Below are 18616 nucleotides of genomic sequence, written 5' to 3' on the forward strand. Positions count from 1 at the left end.
CGGAAGGAAATTCAAAGATGAAAAACCATAAGAAGACCAAAAAACGAGAGCAGAAATTCCACCCCCAACCTCAAAAACCTTCAAAACGGCAGCGTTTGGATTCTGCTGAGAAACCTCAAGACCTTGGCCATCCATGGAACAACCTTCAATTGATACTGTACATCCAAGACAAACACTCTGATCTTCAGAGGTTAGTTTCTGTTTTCTTATTTTTAATCGTATTTTTTCTCTTCTATTATGCACAAGTTTTGAAGTGATTGAATGCTTTAAACATGAAGAAAATATTTAAAAAAAAAATCAACATTTTGGTGATATTTTACACCCTATTATCCAGAAGCATACTGAGACATTTTTTTTTTTGTTCCTTTTCCACAATGAGTGTGTGTTAGTGCAGTAAGGTCAATCGGGCGTTCAATTTTGTGCATTCAAGAGGGGATGATAGTGTTGACACTGTTCAGGATTGTGAAACTATAAAACTACCGAGACTACTGTGTTTTCTCAATGATTGGATCCTGACATTGTTGTTCCCTCCAAATGGGAAGGAGAATTGGGGGGATGGGAAGACACCTCAGGTTGAGGGAATTGAGGCATATATGGATCTTCGTTGTTGGGAGATATTCAAGTTCTGCTTGCAGGAGTCTTTGAAGTTTAATGTCTCCTTGAATATGTCGCGGAACCTCCTACAAACTGTTCAGTTTATTGCCAGAAATGCTCTGTCACTACTAGACGACAACTCCTCTATCTGTTCAGGAGAACCTTCTATACCTGATGGAAGGAATAAACTGTATGATACTGCTCTCGATTGTGTTTCGTTGGTATTCTCATCCCATAGTGGGTTGTCAAGTGAAAATTTGGACTTGTGGGTTGAAACAGCCGAAGCAGGGCTTAAACTTGTACTGAAAATGTATAGTGAGAAACTTGATGGCAGCAATGTGGGTGCTTTTGCACTGCGCTTCTTGTGGTTGGTGCTTCAACCATTCTCCAAGTTTTTGAGGGTCCATCCGGCTAGGAAAGGATTTCATAATTTTGTGGATAAACTTCTTGAGCCACTGCTGCATTTGTTGGGTGAGTTGCATCTTCGGGTTAACGGAGGTAATCCGATTTGGACGGGGAGATTAATGAAGGTGGTGGAAGAAGTTCTTTCGCATGGACTTTTTCATCCAGTGCATATTGATGAATTTTTAAGCTTACATGGTTCAGAGAAGTATGTTGCTTCATGTGATGATATAGCGGAAGACTCAAAAGCAACTATTAAGAGTTATCCTAGACATTTATTTGATGTACTGAACAAAATTATAGCTAGAAAGAATGCTATGGCAATGGGTAGCATAGGTTTGTTATTTCACTTGTACGTTAATTCAGCAAGAAAGTTCAAGGGAACTTCCGTGTTGTATGAAGGGAGCAAGCTAACAGAAAATATGAACGATTCAAGGCAGCCAGTGCCAGGACAAAATTGTAGCTCAAATAATATCTCTACAGACACTCAAAAATCACTTTTTAATTTTTTTGTACTGATTGTGGAGCCTCTTTTGGTCGAGATTGATGCTTATCTTCAAGCCAAAATAGATGCCAAACTCCTGTTGTTGGATCTTCATGGTATACTCGGCTCTATTGGTAATCTGCTTGCTAGTTTTATGCAAGAGAAGGTATATGTGAGAACAGAGGACACATCTAGAGGAGCTCATCTTAATTTCTTGAAGAAAATATTTAATGCACTGATAACTTGTTCCACTAGTGTCCTCTGCTTGTCAAACTACAATACATCTAACAGGATGGAGACAGAAAACTTTATTTTATCAGCTAATAAGATTCTAGTTGCTCTGGGATATCTTTTGGAAATTGAATATGAGGTTGTTGGAGAAGATTTAGTGAATTTATGGCTTGTTATGTTGTCATACTCCACCATCAATTGCAATTTGGTGAATGATTCTGATCAGTGCTCACTATCTTCCACTATAGCTGCCCTGGGGTGCCAAATAATTAATCTCTACAGTCAACTTCGCCAGGTTCGTATCAGAACTCTGATTAGTGGCCAACTATATAGTATTTTTTATCCTCGGACCTCAATTTATCAATTTCTATTTTAGAGGTTTTGCATGGGTTGTGCCTTTTTGGTGATTTTATTACTTCATGTCTTAGTGTAATTCTAGGTATGATCATTCATTTGGCAGAGGGGAGCGGAATGAAGGGTTTGGGTGAGGGGAAGTCTTTCAAAAATTGTTATATTCATGAATTTATTCAGCTTATGCCACATTTTGTTTACTTTTGCCCTCTCCCTTTAAATGGATTTCAGGCGTGTCTTTACCTATTTGAAATGATGTAGGTGAAAATTGCTATATTAGCATTGTGCAAAGCAATAAGGCTTGTTATATCTCATGAGGGTAATACTGAAGAAAGTTCATCTAGGTTCTTGACATTTCTGTCTAATGAAGTTTATTCGGAATCAGTTGAAAGGCTGCTATCTTCACTGAAGTTCATCCGTGCCATTTATAAAGCCATTAAATCTATTCCAGAAGGGCAAGTGAGTGGTTGTATTAGACAGATAACAGATGATATTTCACAATCTCTTAGGTGGATGAAAGATTTCTTTCCATTGGTTGATGGCGAGAAATTGCAAATTTTTAATCTGCGAATGGAACTCTTGGGTAGAGGGCTGTCTAGACTGTATTGCTTAGTGCTTGATTCAGTCACTATCACTGAAGGCAACAGCAATCTTCTTGGAGGTTCTGTAAAAGAACTAATGGCATTAATGCGTCCCTACTTGGGTATTCTAGTTGGACAACAGCCAGATACAATCGGCAAGTTCTTTTCATCTGTCATGGGAGTGGTTGGAAAGGGAAAGGTTTTGAAGAAATTTGGTAGGTCCAGTCAATGGGTCCTTGTGTTCTTTTTCCAGTTGTTTGTGTCCTGCCGGAGCTTACTTAGGCAAGCAATCAGCCTTATGCCCCCAGTTTTATCAAAGAAGATGTCTGCCGAGGTGGGGGATTACACAGGATATTCTGCATTTGAGTTGATGGAGAGGATTGACGAGATAGATATTGGTTTTTTTTCTTCAGTTGTTCAACCTTCTGCTTCCCTCCTTGTCGTTATGCAATTTATTTCAGACATATACCTTAAGTATGGCTCAGATGATTCTTTACCTTTGATCTATATTTTTCAATCTATGGCTCTTCAGAGACTCGTTGACTTGAATAGGCAGATTATATTGTTCAAGTATTTGCAAAAGAAGCATTATAGATCACGAATCAAGGCTCTGAAGGAAGAGGCAGCAGGACTTACCAATTTTATTATGGAAAACTTATCATGCGTATATAAATCCCCAATCTTTGTTTCTGAGGATGTAACTTGTGAAGATGTCATTTCTCTGGCTCCTCAAAGCAATGGGTGGAATCAAAGAATTTATGTTGCAAACAAAAATTCATTGCCAACAGCCATTTGGTCAAATCTTTGCAAAAATGTCGATATTTGGGGCAACCATGCTTCCAAGAAGCAGTTGAAAAAATTCTTCTCACATTTGCTGCACACTTCCCTTCACTGTGTAACAAGCAGTTTTCAAGAGCCAGCTGTGCAAGAAAATGATGAGTGTAAGCTGCTCAAGAGAGTCGTGTTGCCACAAATATCATCAGAACTTCTGTGTGATTCACTTTTGTATGAGCAAAAAGTAAGATGCTTTGGTTATGCACAAGTCTTTTTTATCACACTCTCACGCATGCACACTCATAAGTAAACTAGTAAAGAAGTGCATATTAATCTTTGCCATTGTTCGTTTCAGCTTAGTTCTGCTTTCTGTAAATTTCTTTAATTTGTTTCTCGTTTCATGCTCTAGTGTGATACTTTGAGTAAGAAACAATTATATCTATAGGTATTCATTTCATACTGTTGTTTTAGTTTGCCCACAGGAATCTGGCCTCAATATTTTGCTGTGCTTTAGAGAAATCTGTGCTACCGTTATTTAGTAATATTCTGTGTACTGATGTCAATCTTCGGTCATCGCCCAATTGGCTTGAGTTTTTAAGTGCCCTTGACAACTCAGAACTGGTTGTTGATAAAAATAAAGAGGATCCAGTTGATTGTTCTGCGGTAGAAAAGTCAATCACTCGTTCATTTGACAAGCTTCCTGTAGATAGTAGCAGAGATGGAAAGGCCTGCCCTCTTACCCACAAAAGTTTGACAGATTGCCACCATTTGCTTAATCTCTTATGTTCAATGCCAGATTTAAATGCAAGATCATTTTCACATCTTGTGATTTGTATTTTCAACCTTGAACGGTACTCTCATCTCTCTGTTGGATACTACCTTATTATCTTGTGTGTGTGTGGGTGTGTAAAACTGTAGATAAAAGCATAAATTGTATTATAGAGAAGAGGGAAAGTTCAACAATAGCTCTGAGGTAAGATATCCTCCAAAATATAGAAACTAAAGGCAAACAGATTGCCAAAGAGTTTTAAAATGAAAAAAAAAAGATTCCAATTTCTGTTAATATTATAAATGGAATCTCCCGGGTCATAAACACAATCCTATGCCAAAATATACATATGCAGGACTGAGGAAAAAATCTTTTCACTTTGATCAGTTGCTTCTATTCAAATAGCTCTTCGAGACTAGACCTATTACTGTTTTCAAATAATTTTACTTTGGCAATAAGAAGACACAAAATGAGTGCACATATACTTATGTCTTATATCTTTAAAAATATTAAAGAAAAGGAAATTAATTGAATGAAAATGCAAAACTATCTGTGTTTACACAAAAATAATATGTTTATGATACTGTCCTTGCTGATGAGAAAGAAATCCAAACAGCTGTGAACCTGTGTTAAAGATGTCTCCAAGGGTTTCTCTGCAGCATAATTTATTAACATTTAAAAGATTAATTCTCACATTCTGTCTGCTTAAACTTTGCAGGCTTCTTGTCAGTGCATTGCTATATATTCAGAGCACAGTGTACTGGGATTATGGTTGTGAGTATTTGAAATTATTTGTCTCTTGCCGGAAGGCCTTAAGGTATATATTGATGGGATTTTGTGAGAAGACGGACACTATCCGATCCTCACCAAAATCAATTATATCTGAAAGTTCATTTCCTGTTTTATGGCTTTCAAAGTCATTATCTGTGATTGTTGGGATTAAAGAGGCATTCTCAGCAGAAAATAATGTTCTATTTAAATCTCTGATGTTTTCTTTAATGGATCATACATCATATGTCTTGTTGGGCATTGGAAAATGTCAAATTATTCATGTTTTTTCCATTGATAAAGAAGCTGAGATGCCTTGTGAAGAGATCTCCAATTGCAAAATTAGCCATGAAGAGAATCATTTGCCTACTTCTTCTCAGTTTGTAGATTCCCCCAAGCTTGAGGCATTGAAATGTTTAACCTTTATGGCTGAGAATTTGAAAGAACAGATGCAAAGTTTGCTTGTTTCTCTAAAGGATACCCCTTGCTGTGTTAATGTGGGATATGGTCTTACTTATGAAAACATTAATAGATTGTCTTCTGCAGTTTCTTGTTTTGGTGGGTTTTTGTGGGGCCTCACATCCGTCATGGGCCAAACAGATGCAAAAGATAGTGGTGATTGTAAAGAAAAAGTGTTGATGTGGAAAAGTGAGCATGCCTCTGAACTAAACAGTTGTATATGTTCTCTTGTGGAACTTGTTGATTTTGTTGTAAACAAATTTCTTGTTGAGAATAATCAACTCTCCAAAAGCTTACATGAAACGCAGAGTTTTGAAAAGCCAGTCCTCCACTTGTCTGGTTCGAAATATTTGTCACTTGAATGCTCAGTTTCTAAGGCTGATGCCTCAACTGGTACACAAATAGAATCTAAAGCTGCAGCTACTTGCTCCACGTCATCAGCAATTGATAATGTCTCCAAAAGTGCCAGTGATCTTGAAAGAATGTCGAACCCTGAAAGAGAAAACTCTGTTGCCAGTGTTTTGGCTAGTGCTGATTCCCCTGAGCTACAGGGTCTGAATAAGCCTTTGTTGCAAAGCTTGGTAAAAGGTGATCATCCTGAAGTAGCTTTTTTACTGAGACAATTGTTAATTGTTTCCTCGTCTTTTTTGAGGTTAAATTTGCACAAGGATGATTCTTCCTTGCCTTCAAGTTTTGTTTCGACTTTCATTGAGATTTCACAAGTCTTGTTATTAGAATTCACAGAAATGGTTGTGGTCCCACAACAATCTGCTTTTCTTTTGTTAGATGGCGCTCTCAGCTATCTGAGAGAATTAGCAAGTTATTTTCCTTTCACTGATCCTATCTCATCTAGGAGAGTTTATACGAAATTGATACAGATTTCCATGAGGGCAATAGGCAAGACCATATTGTTGCAAGGAAAAAGGGCAACACTAACCTTTCATGAAAGACAGTCAAGTACCAAGACACTTCATAAAGGATCATTTGAAGTTTATTCTTCTACTGAAATATACTGCTTCTGCTTGGATGAATTTAAAACTAAGCTGCGGATGTCATTCAAAGCATATATAGAGAGGCAATCAGAGTTGCATCTTTTGTCTACAATACAGGCCATTGAGAGAGCTCTAGTTGGAGTACAGGAACGATGTACGATGATCTATGACATTAAAATAAGTAAAGATGAAGGGGAAATTTCGTCACTGGTGGCAGCTGGCGTTGATTGCTTTGACATGATTCTGGAATTTGTTTCGGGTAATAAGAACATCTACTGAGGGCACATACTAAGCTTTTCAAATCATTGTTTAATTAGTGTCTGCAAATTACATCCTTTCATTAGTACCATTTATTTTTTTTTAATTTCGTTAGTACCATTTTAGTCATACTTAAAGTTAGTCTGTTAATACTATATTTTGATTCACTTTAGAAGATTTGTAATAAATATTAACTGAAAAAGTTTTTACTGTTCTAAATACAACTGTGCACACTTTGGGTTATGAAAGTCATCTGTGGACAATATATGGAATAATTATACTTATGGGTCACATGCTGATGGGGATGTAGGAGTAGGAATGTAAAGTATGCCTTGCTAATGACAGAGTATGCTGGGCAGTGAATTTATACAAAACATGCACCCAACCGAATCTTATTTATTATTGTCGTTTCCTTTTATTGTGTCCTAAAACAAAGCTGTCAAGACTTGGCTCCTCCTTAAGTTCACGATTTGTTATTTCACCACCCTAAATGCTAACTGATATATTATCTATGGCATTACTTTTTGGGAATTGTAACATTACCTGTAACTTTTATATTATGATGCCCACATTTCCTATGTATAATCCTTAAGTAAACCTGAGTTGACAAATACTTGGATTATCAGATTGACACTGATTACATTTGTTTGGTTGTTACTATTGTATCAATATATTGCATGTTTGATTAATGCAAAAAGTTGAAAAGGAAAATGCAAACCTATTTATTGTTATTCTATGACATTTTCTTAAGGTCGGAAAGGCTTGAAGCTGATTAAAAGACACTGTCAGAGCTTTGTAGCTGCTGTTTTCAACATCATTGTGCATTTGCGGAGCCTGCATATTTTTTATGTTAACTTGACATCTGGAACAGTTGCCAGTAATCCTGATTCTGGGTCAGTCATTCTCATGTGTGTTGAAGTACTAGCTTCAGTTTCAAGGAAACATGCTCTCTTCTCAATGGATGTGTGGCATGTGGGAAACTTGTTACATATCCCTGCAGTACTCTTTCAGAATTTCCATCAGCTTAGAATTTCTAAAGCTTCTGGTCCATCAGATTCATTGATGATTTCAGAAGAGCAAATCTCTCATCCAGTAGAGAGAGTGAATTTCTCCCATGTCGATCACCAGTTCTCGATTAACCTATTTGTTGCATGTTGTCAACTATTGTGTACCATCATTAGGCATCGGCCAAGGTATGTTTCATTTTTTATCTTTTAGCTCACTGTGACTACAGTACAACTCCACATATTATTGAATTGATAGAGATGGCAAGTTTGCAATGGAATAAATATGTGATGTATATTGATATCATCTGTTTGCAATCTGCTACCTTTTTATTGTAGTCCTGACATTTAGATGTTACTATGCATGATATTTAACCACTTATGCATTCTGCTTGTTTTATAATATTTCCAGTGAGTGCAAGCAATGCGTTGCCCATCTTGAAGCTTCTGTTTCTGTTCTTCTTAATTGCTTGGAGACTGTTTTAGATAATGAATCAATGGTGAGTAGAGGTTGCTTCTCTTGGGAAGTAGAAGAGGGAGTGAAATGTGCTTGTTTTCTTCGAAGAATTTATGAAGAGGTATGACATCCATATGATTGTGTCTATACCTTCTGAACATAAAGACTTGATTAACATCTCTTGCACTCCATGTCAGTCGATTTTTTCCTCCTCTCAGTTATTCCCTGCATCCTGCCTTTTCAAAGCCAAATTTTAACTTATGCATAAAATGCTTTCACACTCTTGCTTTCGGTTAATATTAATTTTGACAAAGAACAGAGGTAGCAGGATTTCAAGGGGGTGAAATTTCAAACCATGTTGTCCATGTAATATTTTGTATGCTTCAATATACCTTTGCCTATTTTAATATATTAGAATTTGATCCTGTTATTGATAATGTCATCTTGCTGCCTTTTGTTGCAGTCTTCGTGATTAGGCTTGTTATTTGTGGTAATAAAATTGGATTTTGAAATAGATTCCAGTGCCTAGACTCACATTGGTCATGACATTAGAGATCTAGTTATCTATTTATTGAAATTAAACAGTTTTTGGTTGAAGAAGAAAATGCTCTAAAAAAATAAATATATCTTGGCCTTAATTTAAGAAATCATTTATTTATTTCTTATATTTGATAGCTTATCCTTTTTTATTTTCCTTTTGCTTACCCAGTTTGTTTTTATAATCGTGATGCAGATAAAACAGCAAAAAGATATATTTAGCCGGCAATGTTCTCTGTTTTTATCCAACTATATATGGGTTTATTCAGGATATGGTCCCAAAAGAAGTGGCATTAGAAGGTTTGATATCAGTTTTGTTGTTTACTCATTTCTTTTTGCTATCATATTTTACCGGTTGCAAGATTACACTTTCCATCACACAAAAGGTCCCCCTTTTCCGTTTCTTACTTTCATTGAACTTTATCCATCTCAAAATACCTAGATCGACCCATCTATATGAAGTTTCTCTTGCCCATATTTGAATTGAAGAACAATTAGAAAGTATCAATGGAGATAAAATTTTGTAGGCTGTGGTTAACTTGTTTAGAAAAATGTAACCAGTGCTCATAACCATTAGCAAATATCAAATATTGCATCATTATTTGCAGAGAAGTAGATGAAGCTCTAAGACCCGGTGTCTACGCTTTAATAGATACTTGCTCAGTTGATGATCTTCAATATCTTCATACTGTTTTTGGAGGTAAGTAATCTTAACTCAAATCAGATTTTTTTTTATTTTTTTTTTGGTAAACAACTCAATCAGATTTTAGGAAAGGAATTAAAGAAAGAATCTAATTTCAATTTCTTTTTTGTAGAGGGACCTTGCAGAAATACCCTTGCAAGTCTTCAACACGATTACAAACTCAATTTTAAATATGAAGGAAAAGTGTGACATTGAAATTTCGTTGATGGTAAATTTTGGTGCCCTCTCATTTTATTCCCACAGAGAATTTATGTGTCAACTAATATTCACCAAGAGCCAATGCTGTTCTCATGGGGAACTTTGTTTATGCCGGTTTTATTTGCTGTTACCGAACCTGTCTTCAATCCCTCCCATTCGGAGCAGACCATTTTTTTATAGATGCCTGCATCATAGTTTTGTAGTATACCTATCGGTTGGGGTTTGGAAGAAACATTAAATTTAGGAACTGTACTAGCCGTTTACATCACTAGGTTGAGCTGTAATTAGTTTAGTGCTTAAGTAGATAATTGTTTATCTGATACTTGTATTTTTTTTATTTATTTTTTTGATGTTAGGTTGAAGATAGCTTAAACTTTATGGTCTGAACTTTTTTTGTTAATTATTCCCGATTTTTTGTGACAATATTAGCAATTCAAATGTATAGAAATTGGCTAACTTTGGCTGGAGTACGTGTCTTTATTGCCCTGTTGCTGTTGCATAGTAGGCAATGACGTGGATTGACAGCTGATTTCTTGAAGGCAACATATTGCCAAATATGATTGTCCTTCAATATCCAGGCTTTATCTTCATGTAGACTTTCTTGTTTATGGGAAAGAGCCCCCAATATTAGAATTATTTTCTTGCTTTTCGTATATAAAGTGATATAAGATAATTAGACTTGTACACTTAGAAAAAGCCAATTCCATGAATCACAAGACTATAATGAGTTCGGAATGTGAATTAGAGACTATGACCTTTTGCTTAATCTGAATAAGCCACAAGGCTTTATGTTTGCTTGTGAATGATCGTATGAGTTTGTCTGTATTCGTTCTTTTTTTGTGTGCGCTCTACAAAAGGAGTATTGGAATCGGATTTGTTGAGGGGAGAACGAAATCACCCACTTAATTCCAAATGCCTGCTCAGTAAAGATTTATGACGATGACGTAAAACAAAATTTGTTTATAATTTTTGGATCAAATTGAAATTTCTTAATACTAAACTCCCAACTCTCGCTCAAATCACATCTTCTATAAGTGCAATACTTGACCCCACATTTTGGTATATTGTTGATGATAATATCGTCATTCTTACGGAATATAATATCCTAATAGATAATACTAATGTGGTGTGGTGGACAATAATGTTGTATATAATATGTTAGTTCTTGTGGAGATTCCCCATTGTTTTATAAAATCCCCTGTGGGTAGAGCCTTTCCTTGCCATTGTATTCGTTGACTTGATTATTGTGAATCTCTTCTATAAAAACCTTTCTTCCCATTTTCTCAGGCATTCCAGTGATGGGCGACTATTATTATAGACCCAGGGCTGATGAATCTCGTACTTGGAACGTTGTTCTGATCTTGGCCGTGGCCTTGCTTCTTCTGAATGCACCAAAGTTCTTCTCAGGTGAACCAGAGGAAGAAGAAGAAGAAGAAGAGAGTAGTGGCTCGCCTTTGTTCATACCATTTGTCATAGGTCTGATCGTGCTTGTGGTGTCATTTTGGGGAAGTTCAAGAAGAACTGCTTATGTCAAGCCACCATACTGTCGGTGTAACCATCCCTGCTCCTGTTCCTGGTAGTGTTTGTTCAAGAGCTTGCTTCTGGATGATTGTGTTCTATGTTATACAAAAGTCCCAGGTCACTAAATAAGATATTGCATAGGAATAGGATGAGCTTGTAATTTATGATCTTGTTCCATTGCTTGATGTGAAAACTAAAAAATAAGATTCAGTGTTATAAATGTATCACCAGACAGCAATTATAATTTTCTTATATATTATATTCTTATGGGTCAAGTTACATTATAATTTAAGCATGTTACATTTTATATGATTGAACTTTCTTGCATATTGCTGGATTAGAGTTGGAAACAATGGAGTCTTAGTTTTTGATTGTAGATATTTTTATATACGGTCACAATTGTGTGATTACAGATTCTTCCTGGAGAATGCATTAATTGCATTCCATGAACATGCTAGAATTTATCCAGAGAAAGAAAGAGAGAAGAGGTAAAAGGAGTAGGAAGATGGGGAAAAGGGTGAGTTTATTTTATAATAGGGAATGGCACACCATCTCCTTCACCTTCACCTTATTAGTGGCTCATTCGTCCCTACCTTGGATTCATTATTTTCTATATAGCTATCTGATTCAGTGTAAAGCGGTATCAGCATTTAAGTGGATTAGACAAAACTGGCCGAAGTTTAATTCTAACTGGATTGGGGATTCCTTTGGAGGAAAAGTTGGACAGAGACATCCAAATTAGGTCAGAATTGCAAATAGCGTTGTTTAAGAGGTTTTCATTTTATTTTATTTTTTTAACATAGTAGGTGCAATCGGTTGAGTAGGAAAAGGGTGAAAGTGACATGAAAGAAAATCATACATTTGATATCGACATTACGTTCATACCTTAAAAGATTTAAGTCGGTGTCAATTTTTATTTTTATTTTTTCGTAAAAAGTCAATTTAACTATAAACTCTTACAAATAATTATCATTGCTATAAAACTTCACTAAAATATGCTCCAATTAATACAAATTAATACAAAAGTTGTGTAAATCATTCTAAATAATTGAGTAAACCAAACTGATTTGGTTTTGTTTGATAAAATTGTTTTTTCTATAATATTAGAAATTACAATAACATCTCTTTAAATTTTCTTTAGATAAATTTATCTTTGTATATCTATTTCTCACATACATAGCACTATTTGTACACTAGGTCAATACACAAACAACTTCACAAAGATGAAGAATACAATAATAGGGAAATAAGTGTTTCCTAAAATTACAGAAAAGAAATCAATGATATTATTCAATCTCAAGATAAATAAGCCTAATTTATCCTATATCAATTTTTATTTCCTCCACTAAGGGGCAGGAGGAAAGGGGAGAAGAGATTGTTCCATCACAACATAAACTTGTAAGGATTTGTTTTAACCAAGCTAAGTTGGCTGGGTTATCCAATATCATTTCTTATGGTTATTTCATGGGATAACCTTTAACTGTTGGAGCAACACTCATTATAGGCATTTATATTCCGACCACCAAGTCAAAATCAATTAATTAAAACTTGAAAAATAAGTAACACTGACTCCTTCTTCTGATATGTCACACCATACCATTAACCCTTTTAATGAAGGAAAAATCCAATCACTCTTTGTTTAGCATGTTATACATGCTAAACACTAACTCAGATGTTTTGACTTCTCATTTATTTATCAATCATTTGAGAATCATAGAATAAACAACAAAGTTCTAGAAATTGGTCACCGACCAAATCAGTCATTCACTAATCTGTTTAGTTTTGCTATAAATAAAACTATCCTTCATGCTTCGCAGTTCTGAATTCTGATACTCATCAAGTTCAATGGCTTATGATAGAAGCACATTCTCTTCTCTTTTGGATGGGCTCACTTTGCATCCCCTGCCATATCCTGTTTTGCTATTCATAGCAGTAATCTTAATCTTCCTTTGCATTTCATGGTTCTTTAAAGGCATTTTATGGTACTTTGCCTTTAAAGAAGTGGTTGAAACTGCTGAAGAACTATTGGGTTGGGTACTATATGTCACCCCAGTGGTGCTAATACTCATAATTCGTTGGTTATCATCAATGGAAAATTTAGATTGATTCTCTGGTTGGTCGCCATGGGAGAGGCACATGAGAACCCTCCAAAGCCTATCTGAAGGGAGCTCACCATGGGGTGTGGCTGCTTTGAATGTGGTGTTGCTGATATTGGTGCAATTTCAATCCATCTTTCTTGATAGCTGGTTTGTTTGACTTAGAAATCTTATTTTAGCTGTTTCTTCTTCTTCTTTTTCTTCTATAGGTTTGTTTTATGTTTATATGTTTGTGGCTTTTAGTTCCGTAATACAAATCCTGTTATTATTGTAAGTATATAGATGAAGAGAATATGGTGCTGTATAAATATGAATGGTGTTTAAGGTGCTTCTGACGTATATATTTCCTTCTAAATGATGGCAAAGATGGAACAAACTTGTAAGTAAGTGAGGAGTCCTTAATGCATTTATATTATATCTAATTTACGCCTTTCATGCAAAGTGTTGATATTACATAGATTTGTTTTTTTATGTTCTATCTTATGCTCCATAGGTCCATACCAGTACTAAATTAATTCCACTAAAAAGTGAGACTAAGTTATCCCGTGAGGCTATGATATTATGATAAACAACTATTTCAATTCAACAAATTGGTAAGTGAAACAAGTTTTTATTGGAATTCACTGTTGCTCAAACGAAGGGGATATCATAACAAAACGAAACAAATATTTCTTGCTTTAGAAAACTTATTGACAGTCAGAACTTACCAATACTCTCTGAAAAAAAGAAGGGGAGAAAACGCAATTGTCGTGATTATGCTTGTCCTTTAGTCATAAAATTATGGAATTCCAGAGTCCTTTTGACGATGGTAATTCTCAATAATTTTTTCTAGGAAAAAGTTCACCAATGTCCCTGTGGTTTGCTTCAGAATTACCTATGTCCCTGTGGTTTTTTTCTATCACATATGTCCCTTGTGGTTGCAAAAGGGTATGTTTTTTATCACATGTGCTCCTGTAGTTTTTTATTTTTTATAAAGCACAGGAGTATATGGGATAAAAAAAATCACAGGGGCATAGGTGATTCTGAAGTAAATCACAGGGGCATTGGTGAACTTTTCCCTTTTTTCTATTATTGAGTGACTCCCAAGTCAATTTCAAAAAAGAGGTTAATTCTATAAGTAGGGTTATATTGACAAACTATTTTTTTACAAATTTACAAATTACACTATGTTTGACCGGTAATACTCTACTCAAGAATGTATTACCGGTCAGACATAGTGTAGTTTGTAAGAATTTGTAAATAAAAAGTTTATAAATATAACCTTCCCCTAAGTCTATTGTTAAAATATCTAACAATTACTTAAATATATTATTTAACATGCATAATTACTTGACGCCCTGCATTATTTAGTATTTTAAAAAGATAAATATCTATCCAACAATTGTTAGTATAGTAACGACTCAGTTAGATATCAGGATTTAATCTGCTAAATGATAGTATTTCAATTCCTATGAGTCGCAATTCATTGAGAAGGATAAAGTGACTCAAACCCGAAATTGGATTAATAAGATCCATTAAGACTTTAGATATCAATTTATATCTACCGAAAAGAAACACTGATTTAGAAAGGAAGAAAAATATTTTCATTTATTCCGCACAAATCATCAATTGTTTTTAGAAGATATAAAAAATTAGATAATAATGCATTTTCTGCTACACTTTGAGCTAATTGAGTATAAAAAGTGGGATAGACATCTTTTATGTAGATTTGAAGTTAACATTAGCCAATTTCATTATATATGAAGTTTAACCCGAGAGGGTGCAGTTGGCTACTCAAGTATAACTCCATCTAAATTTTTAATCTACTAAAAAAAAAAATTCAACCAGAGATTTTAAATTTTTAATGCTCGAAATAAAATATAAGAAGAAACTTGTAATGAAACATATGATGCTATTACTGTTCACCGTACAATTCATCCGAAGCCATATGTTTTTCGTTCAAAAAAGAATAGTTGTTACGCTTTTCTATTAGAGGGACTTGTTCTGTTTTTTCATAAATGTCACTAATAAACAAGAACACAAAAATGAAAGCAAGAACAAACCATTGAATTTCTATGTAGCTAAAACTCTCTCACACTCGGGGAGCGATGCAGGTAGAGATCACGTTCAAGTTTTGCACAAGTGAAAGGAAAAAATAGAATATCAGCAAATAATTCAGTAATATATATATATATATATGAACTACATGTGAACAAGAACATAAAAATTTCCAACAAAAAGCAGAAACACAGGCTTATGCTTATGTAGTGATAACTTGGGATTATTCTGTTCTCCTTTTCTCAACACATAGAATGAAATGAGGATTGATAAGGAAGCAATAACAGCAGCAAGATGGCTACTGAGCCTTGAAGCTCATGTAATGGGAGAGCCACAACAAGCTACTGACAATGCCAAATATCAAAAGCAAATGAAGAGTTGGGGAAAAAGAAACATTGGCCATCGTCTGGTTCCATTCTGCATTCCTTTTCTTGGGGTAAAACCACCACCACATTTTTTCCTCTTTCTTTCACACTCAGAAACACATTACATTGCAGAAACAGACTGGTTGTGGGGTTTATATATTCTATGAGCTGATGAGGCTCACTTGCTTGTGATATATCACGTTGCCTTTGGCATATATTCTTTGAGTGTAACTTTCTCTACCAGCGATTTTTATTTTTATTTTCTTGATTGACAAGGTTTGTTTTCAATTCATTAAACATTTATTTCAACACACTTCAAGGCCCAAGAACCAACCTTTCAAATGAAGTCTCTGAAAGCAAAACTGTTTGTACGTTTTTTAGTCCAAGAGAATCTCACGGCTATTCGGAAGTATATTTATGGAAATAATAGTTTTCAATGAGATAAATTATATTTTCTACACCGTATAAAAATATGTGAGATCCGTGTTTTAATATTGTCTCTTCTCATTACATCACTTCACACATTTTTATATGTGTGCAAGAGATATAATTTATTTCCTATATCATAAAAAATATTATTTGCATAAATATACTTCCGAATAGCCGGTTAGATTCTCTTGGACTGGGTAGTTATGTTGAAAAAACCTACAAACATTTTTGCTTTCAGAGACTTCATTTGAAAGGTTGGTTTTTGCTTTTTGGGCCTTGAAGTGTGTTGAAATGTTTAATGAATTATCGTGGGACCAACTAGGAGAGAAAAAAAAATAACACGACTTTTGAAGGGTCAAGTGGAGAAAAAAAATTTCTCATTAACAGAAGACTCATTGCCAATTTATACGAGGGAAAAATGTGTATCATTTTAAAAGATGTAAAGTTGCGTCATTTTAAGAGAGAGAAAAAGATAGATAAAGGAAGAGAGATAGTTGATAAAAAAAAAAAAAGTGTAAGTCTCACCTCTTTGTGAGAGTAAAAGGATATAAATTGTATCATTTTAAAGGATAAACACTTTTTTCTTTATATAATTCAAATTCATTTGTTTTTTAAAAATTAAATTGAGTTTTGGTGACGATGTCGATAATGTATCGAATTTTAATATTGTTTTTAAATTTGTTTGAAAAGCTTATCTTTTTTTATTTTACAAAGACCAAAATACGAAATAAAAATTTGGTCATATAATACGCAACTAATATATATTATTCTCTCTTCAACATACTTGTGCCATTTTTTGGTCTGGCTGACCTCATTTACGACCATCGAAGAGAGTATAACAATATGTTATACTTATCCATAAGACTTTCTACCCAAAAAATAAAGGCCAATAACATTCCCTTGTACCCATAACCCACCAAATTGGTTTCATATTGGGCACAACCATCCCAAAAGACTTGAATTTTAGTTAATGATTTGAAATATATTACTTACAAAGTGGGTCTTCGACGTGCTGGCATTAGTTCTATTGTCAACAAATAATTTCAAAATTCAAGAATCTAACCACCATAGTTGGGCTCATTAGTTGCTTTGATTGTGGGACGCATTTATGCTCAACACTGCCTGCTGTTAACCGTATATGATCATTTAAATAATCAATGGCTTAAAATTAACTATACAATTTATTATTCTTAGAGCAATGTAAATTGATCGTGTCCCACCATTAACATGCTATGTTTGTTCCCTATAATCAAGGAACACTCACCAGCATTTTGACTATATAATTTTATTTCCCTTATATGCTTTAATATCCATGGGACCATTCTCTTGCTGCCACGTGGTTTAACTAATAAATAGCACTATCTAGAGTCCAGAAAAGATAGAGTGATTGGCATGATCCTTTGGGAGAGTTTATGGTGAAGGGATTTACATACCTACACATTAGCCATACTGGTCAGCTTGAAGATTTTCCAACTGCAATTTCTATTTTTTACAAGAAACGGGAACATTAACAATTAAACCTGCCAAGCTTTTCACAACAAGGAAAAGTTTATGATTAAATTATGTGGTATTTAAACCTACTTAGACTAAATTCCTAGTCAGGAAAAGATAACAGATGTGACTTTTTTTTTTTTTTTGGACAGAAATGACTTATACCTCAAGATAACAGAAACTTCAAAGTGGTTTCTAAAGGCATAAGCACTTGTCTAAAATTGTGTGCCTTCTCATTCATTAGGCTTTCTGCTGGCAGCTACACTACTTGATGAGCTATCCTGAACGCTTTGAGATGAAGAACACCTACCAAACGAACTCCCTTCTGTGCAAATGCTTTCCTTCCTTGACAACTTGCTAGATTTTCTTTGTCCGGATGATAAATCCTGTAAAAACCAAACGCGCAAACACCTCTTGAATTCAATACCTCTTCTATCAAAGCTATTGGTTACAAGATTTCCTCGAAAAACAACACTAACCTGATCTGCAGAAGACCCAGGAGTCTTCAACTCGAGGTCTGTAGTGACATCATTAGAATCCTCACTTTTTCCAGCCTTGCTCTCCCTGGATGATTTGTTTTTGGAGTCTTGTTTCCCTGACACATGGGACTGGGACCGACTACCCGGATGAAGTGGTGGGGATACATACTGGGTGGATTGCTGTTCAACAAGGGTATTGGGGGCTAAATAAGGAACAAATGTTGAACATGGGTTAGGGATGACTGCAGGATGTTGATTAGCATAGTAGGGGTATGGCTGCATGGGAATCGGACCAGGAGGTACTGGCATTGGCACTGGATACGGATATGATGGTGGAGCCATCATAACTGAATGATCCATTGCAGTCCAAGGATACATAGTTCTGATTTGCTGCTGATACTGATTATTCAAGTTCTCAATATCTGATTTAAGAGAAGCTTTCTCTTCTCTGAGATCATTTTTCTCCTGAGCCAACTGAAAATTGATTAAAACAAAATATTTCCTTTATTATTTTATATCCCTAGAGCATCAAGGTGATTCATCAAAGCAAGGAGATAAAGTATTACCTCACGAGATTCTTCATTTAGCGTAGCATATTCATCTTTGAGTTTACTAACTTGTGAAGTAAGATCCTTT

At 34.9% G+C, this 18616-nt stretch overlaps 2 protein-coding genes across 4 annotated transcripts in view; one reads left to right on the forward strand and one right to left on the reverse strand.

The window, feature by feature from the left end:
• LOC133287960 (uncharacterized) lies at window positions 1-9785 on the forward strand. Its single transcript, XM_061485659.1, has 10 exons — window positions 1-190; window positions 395-2006; window positions 2324-3661; window positions 3889-4268; window positions 4905-6664; window positions 7415-7856; window positions 8080-8245; window positions 8858-8961; window positions 9270-9361; window positions 9477-9785. The coding sequence occupies exons 1-10, from the start codon at window positions 18-20 to the stop codon at window positions 9551-9553; spliced, it is 6144 nt and encodes a 2047-aa protein (XP_061341643.1). The 5' UTR covers window positions 1-17; the 3' UTR covers window positions 9554-9785.
• A 7560-nt stretch (window positions 9786-17345) lies between these two features.
• The window catches only part of LOC133287961 (transcription factor bHLH121), a 3228-nt gene continuing 1957 nt past the window's right edge, over window positions 17346-18616 (reverse strand). For 2 of the 3 annotated variants that reach the window (XM_061485660.1, XM_061485661.1), the window contains 3 exons: window positions 18547-18616; window positions 17981-18454; window positions 17346-17887 (listed from right to left, as the gene is read on the reverse strand). The exon at window positions 18547-18616 is cut by the window's right edge. In XM_061485660.1, the coding sequence (XP_061341644.1) occupies window positions 17735-17887; window positions 17981-18454; window positions 18547-18616 (697 nt within the window). In that variant the 3' untranslated portion in view covers window positions 17346-17734. The remainder of the gene's footprint in view (window positions 17888-17980; window positions 18455-18546) is intronic. The other variant, XR_009748301.1, reaches the window with a different exon arrangement.

Source organism: Gastrolobium bilobum, unplaced genomic scaffold (genome assembly GCF_033153095.1).
Source record: "Gastrolobium bilobum isolate Gb01-03AN ecotype WA unplaced genomic scaffold, APGP_CSIRO_Gbil_v1 utg35105, whole genome shotgun sequence".
NCBI classification, from domain to species: Eukaryota; Viridiplantae; Streptophyta; class Magnoliopsida; order Fabales; family Fabaceae; genus Gastrolobium; species Gastrolobium bilobum.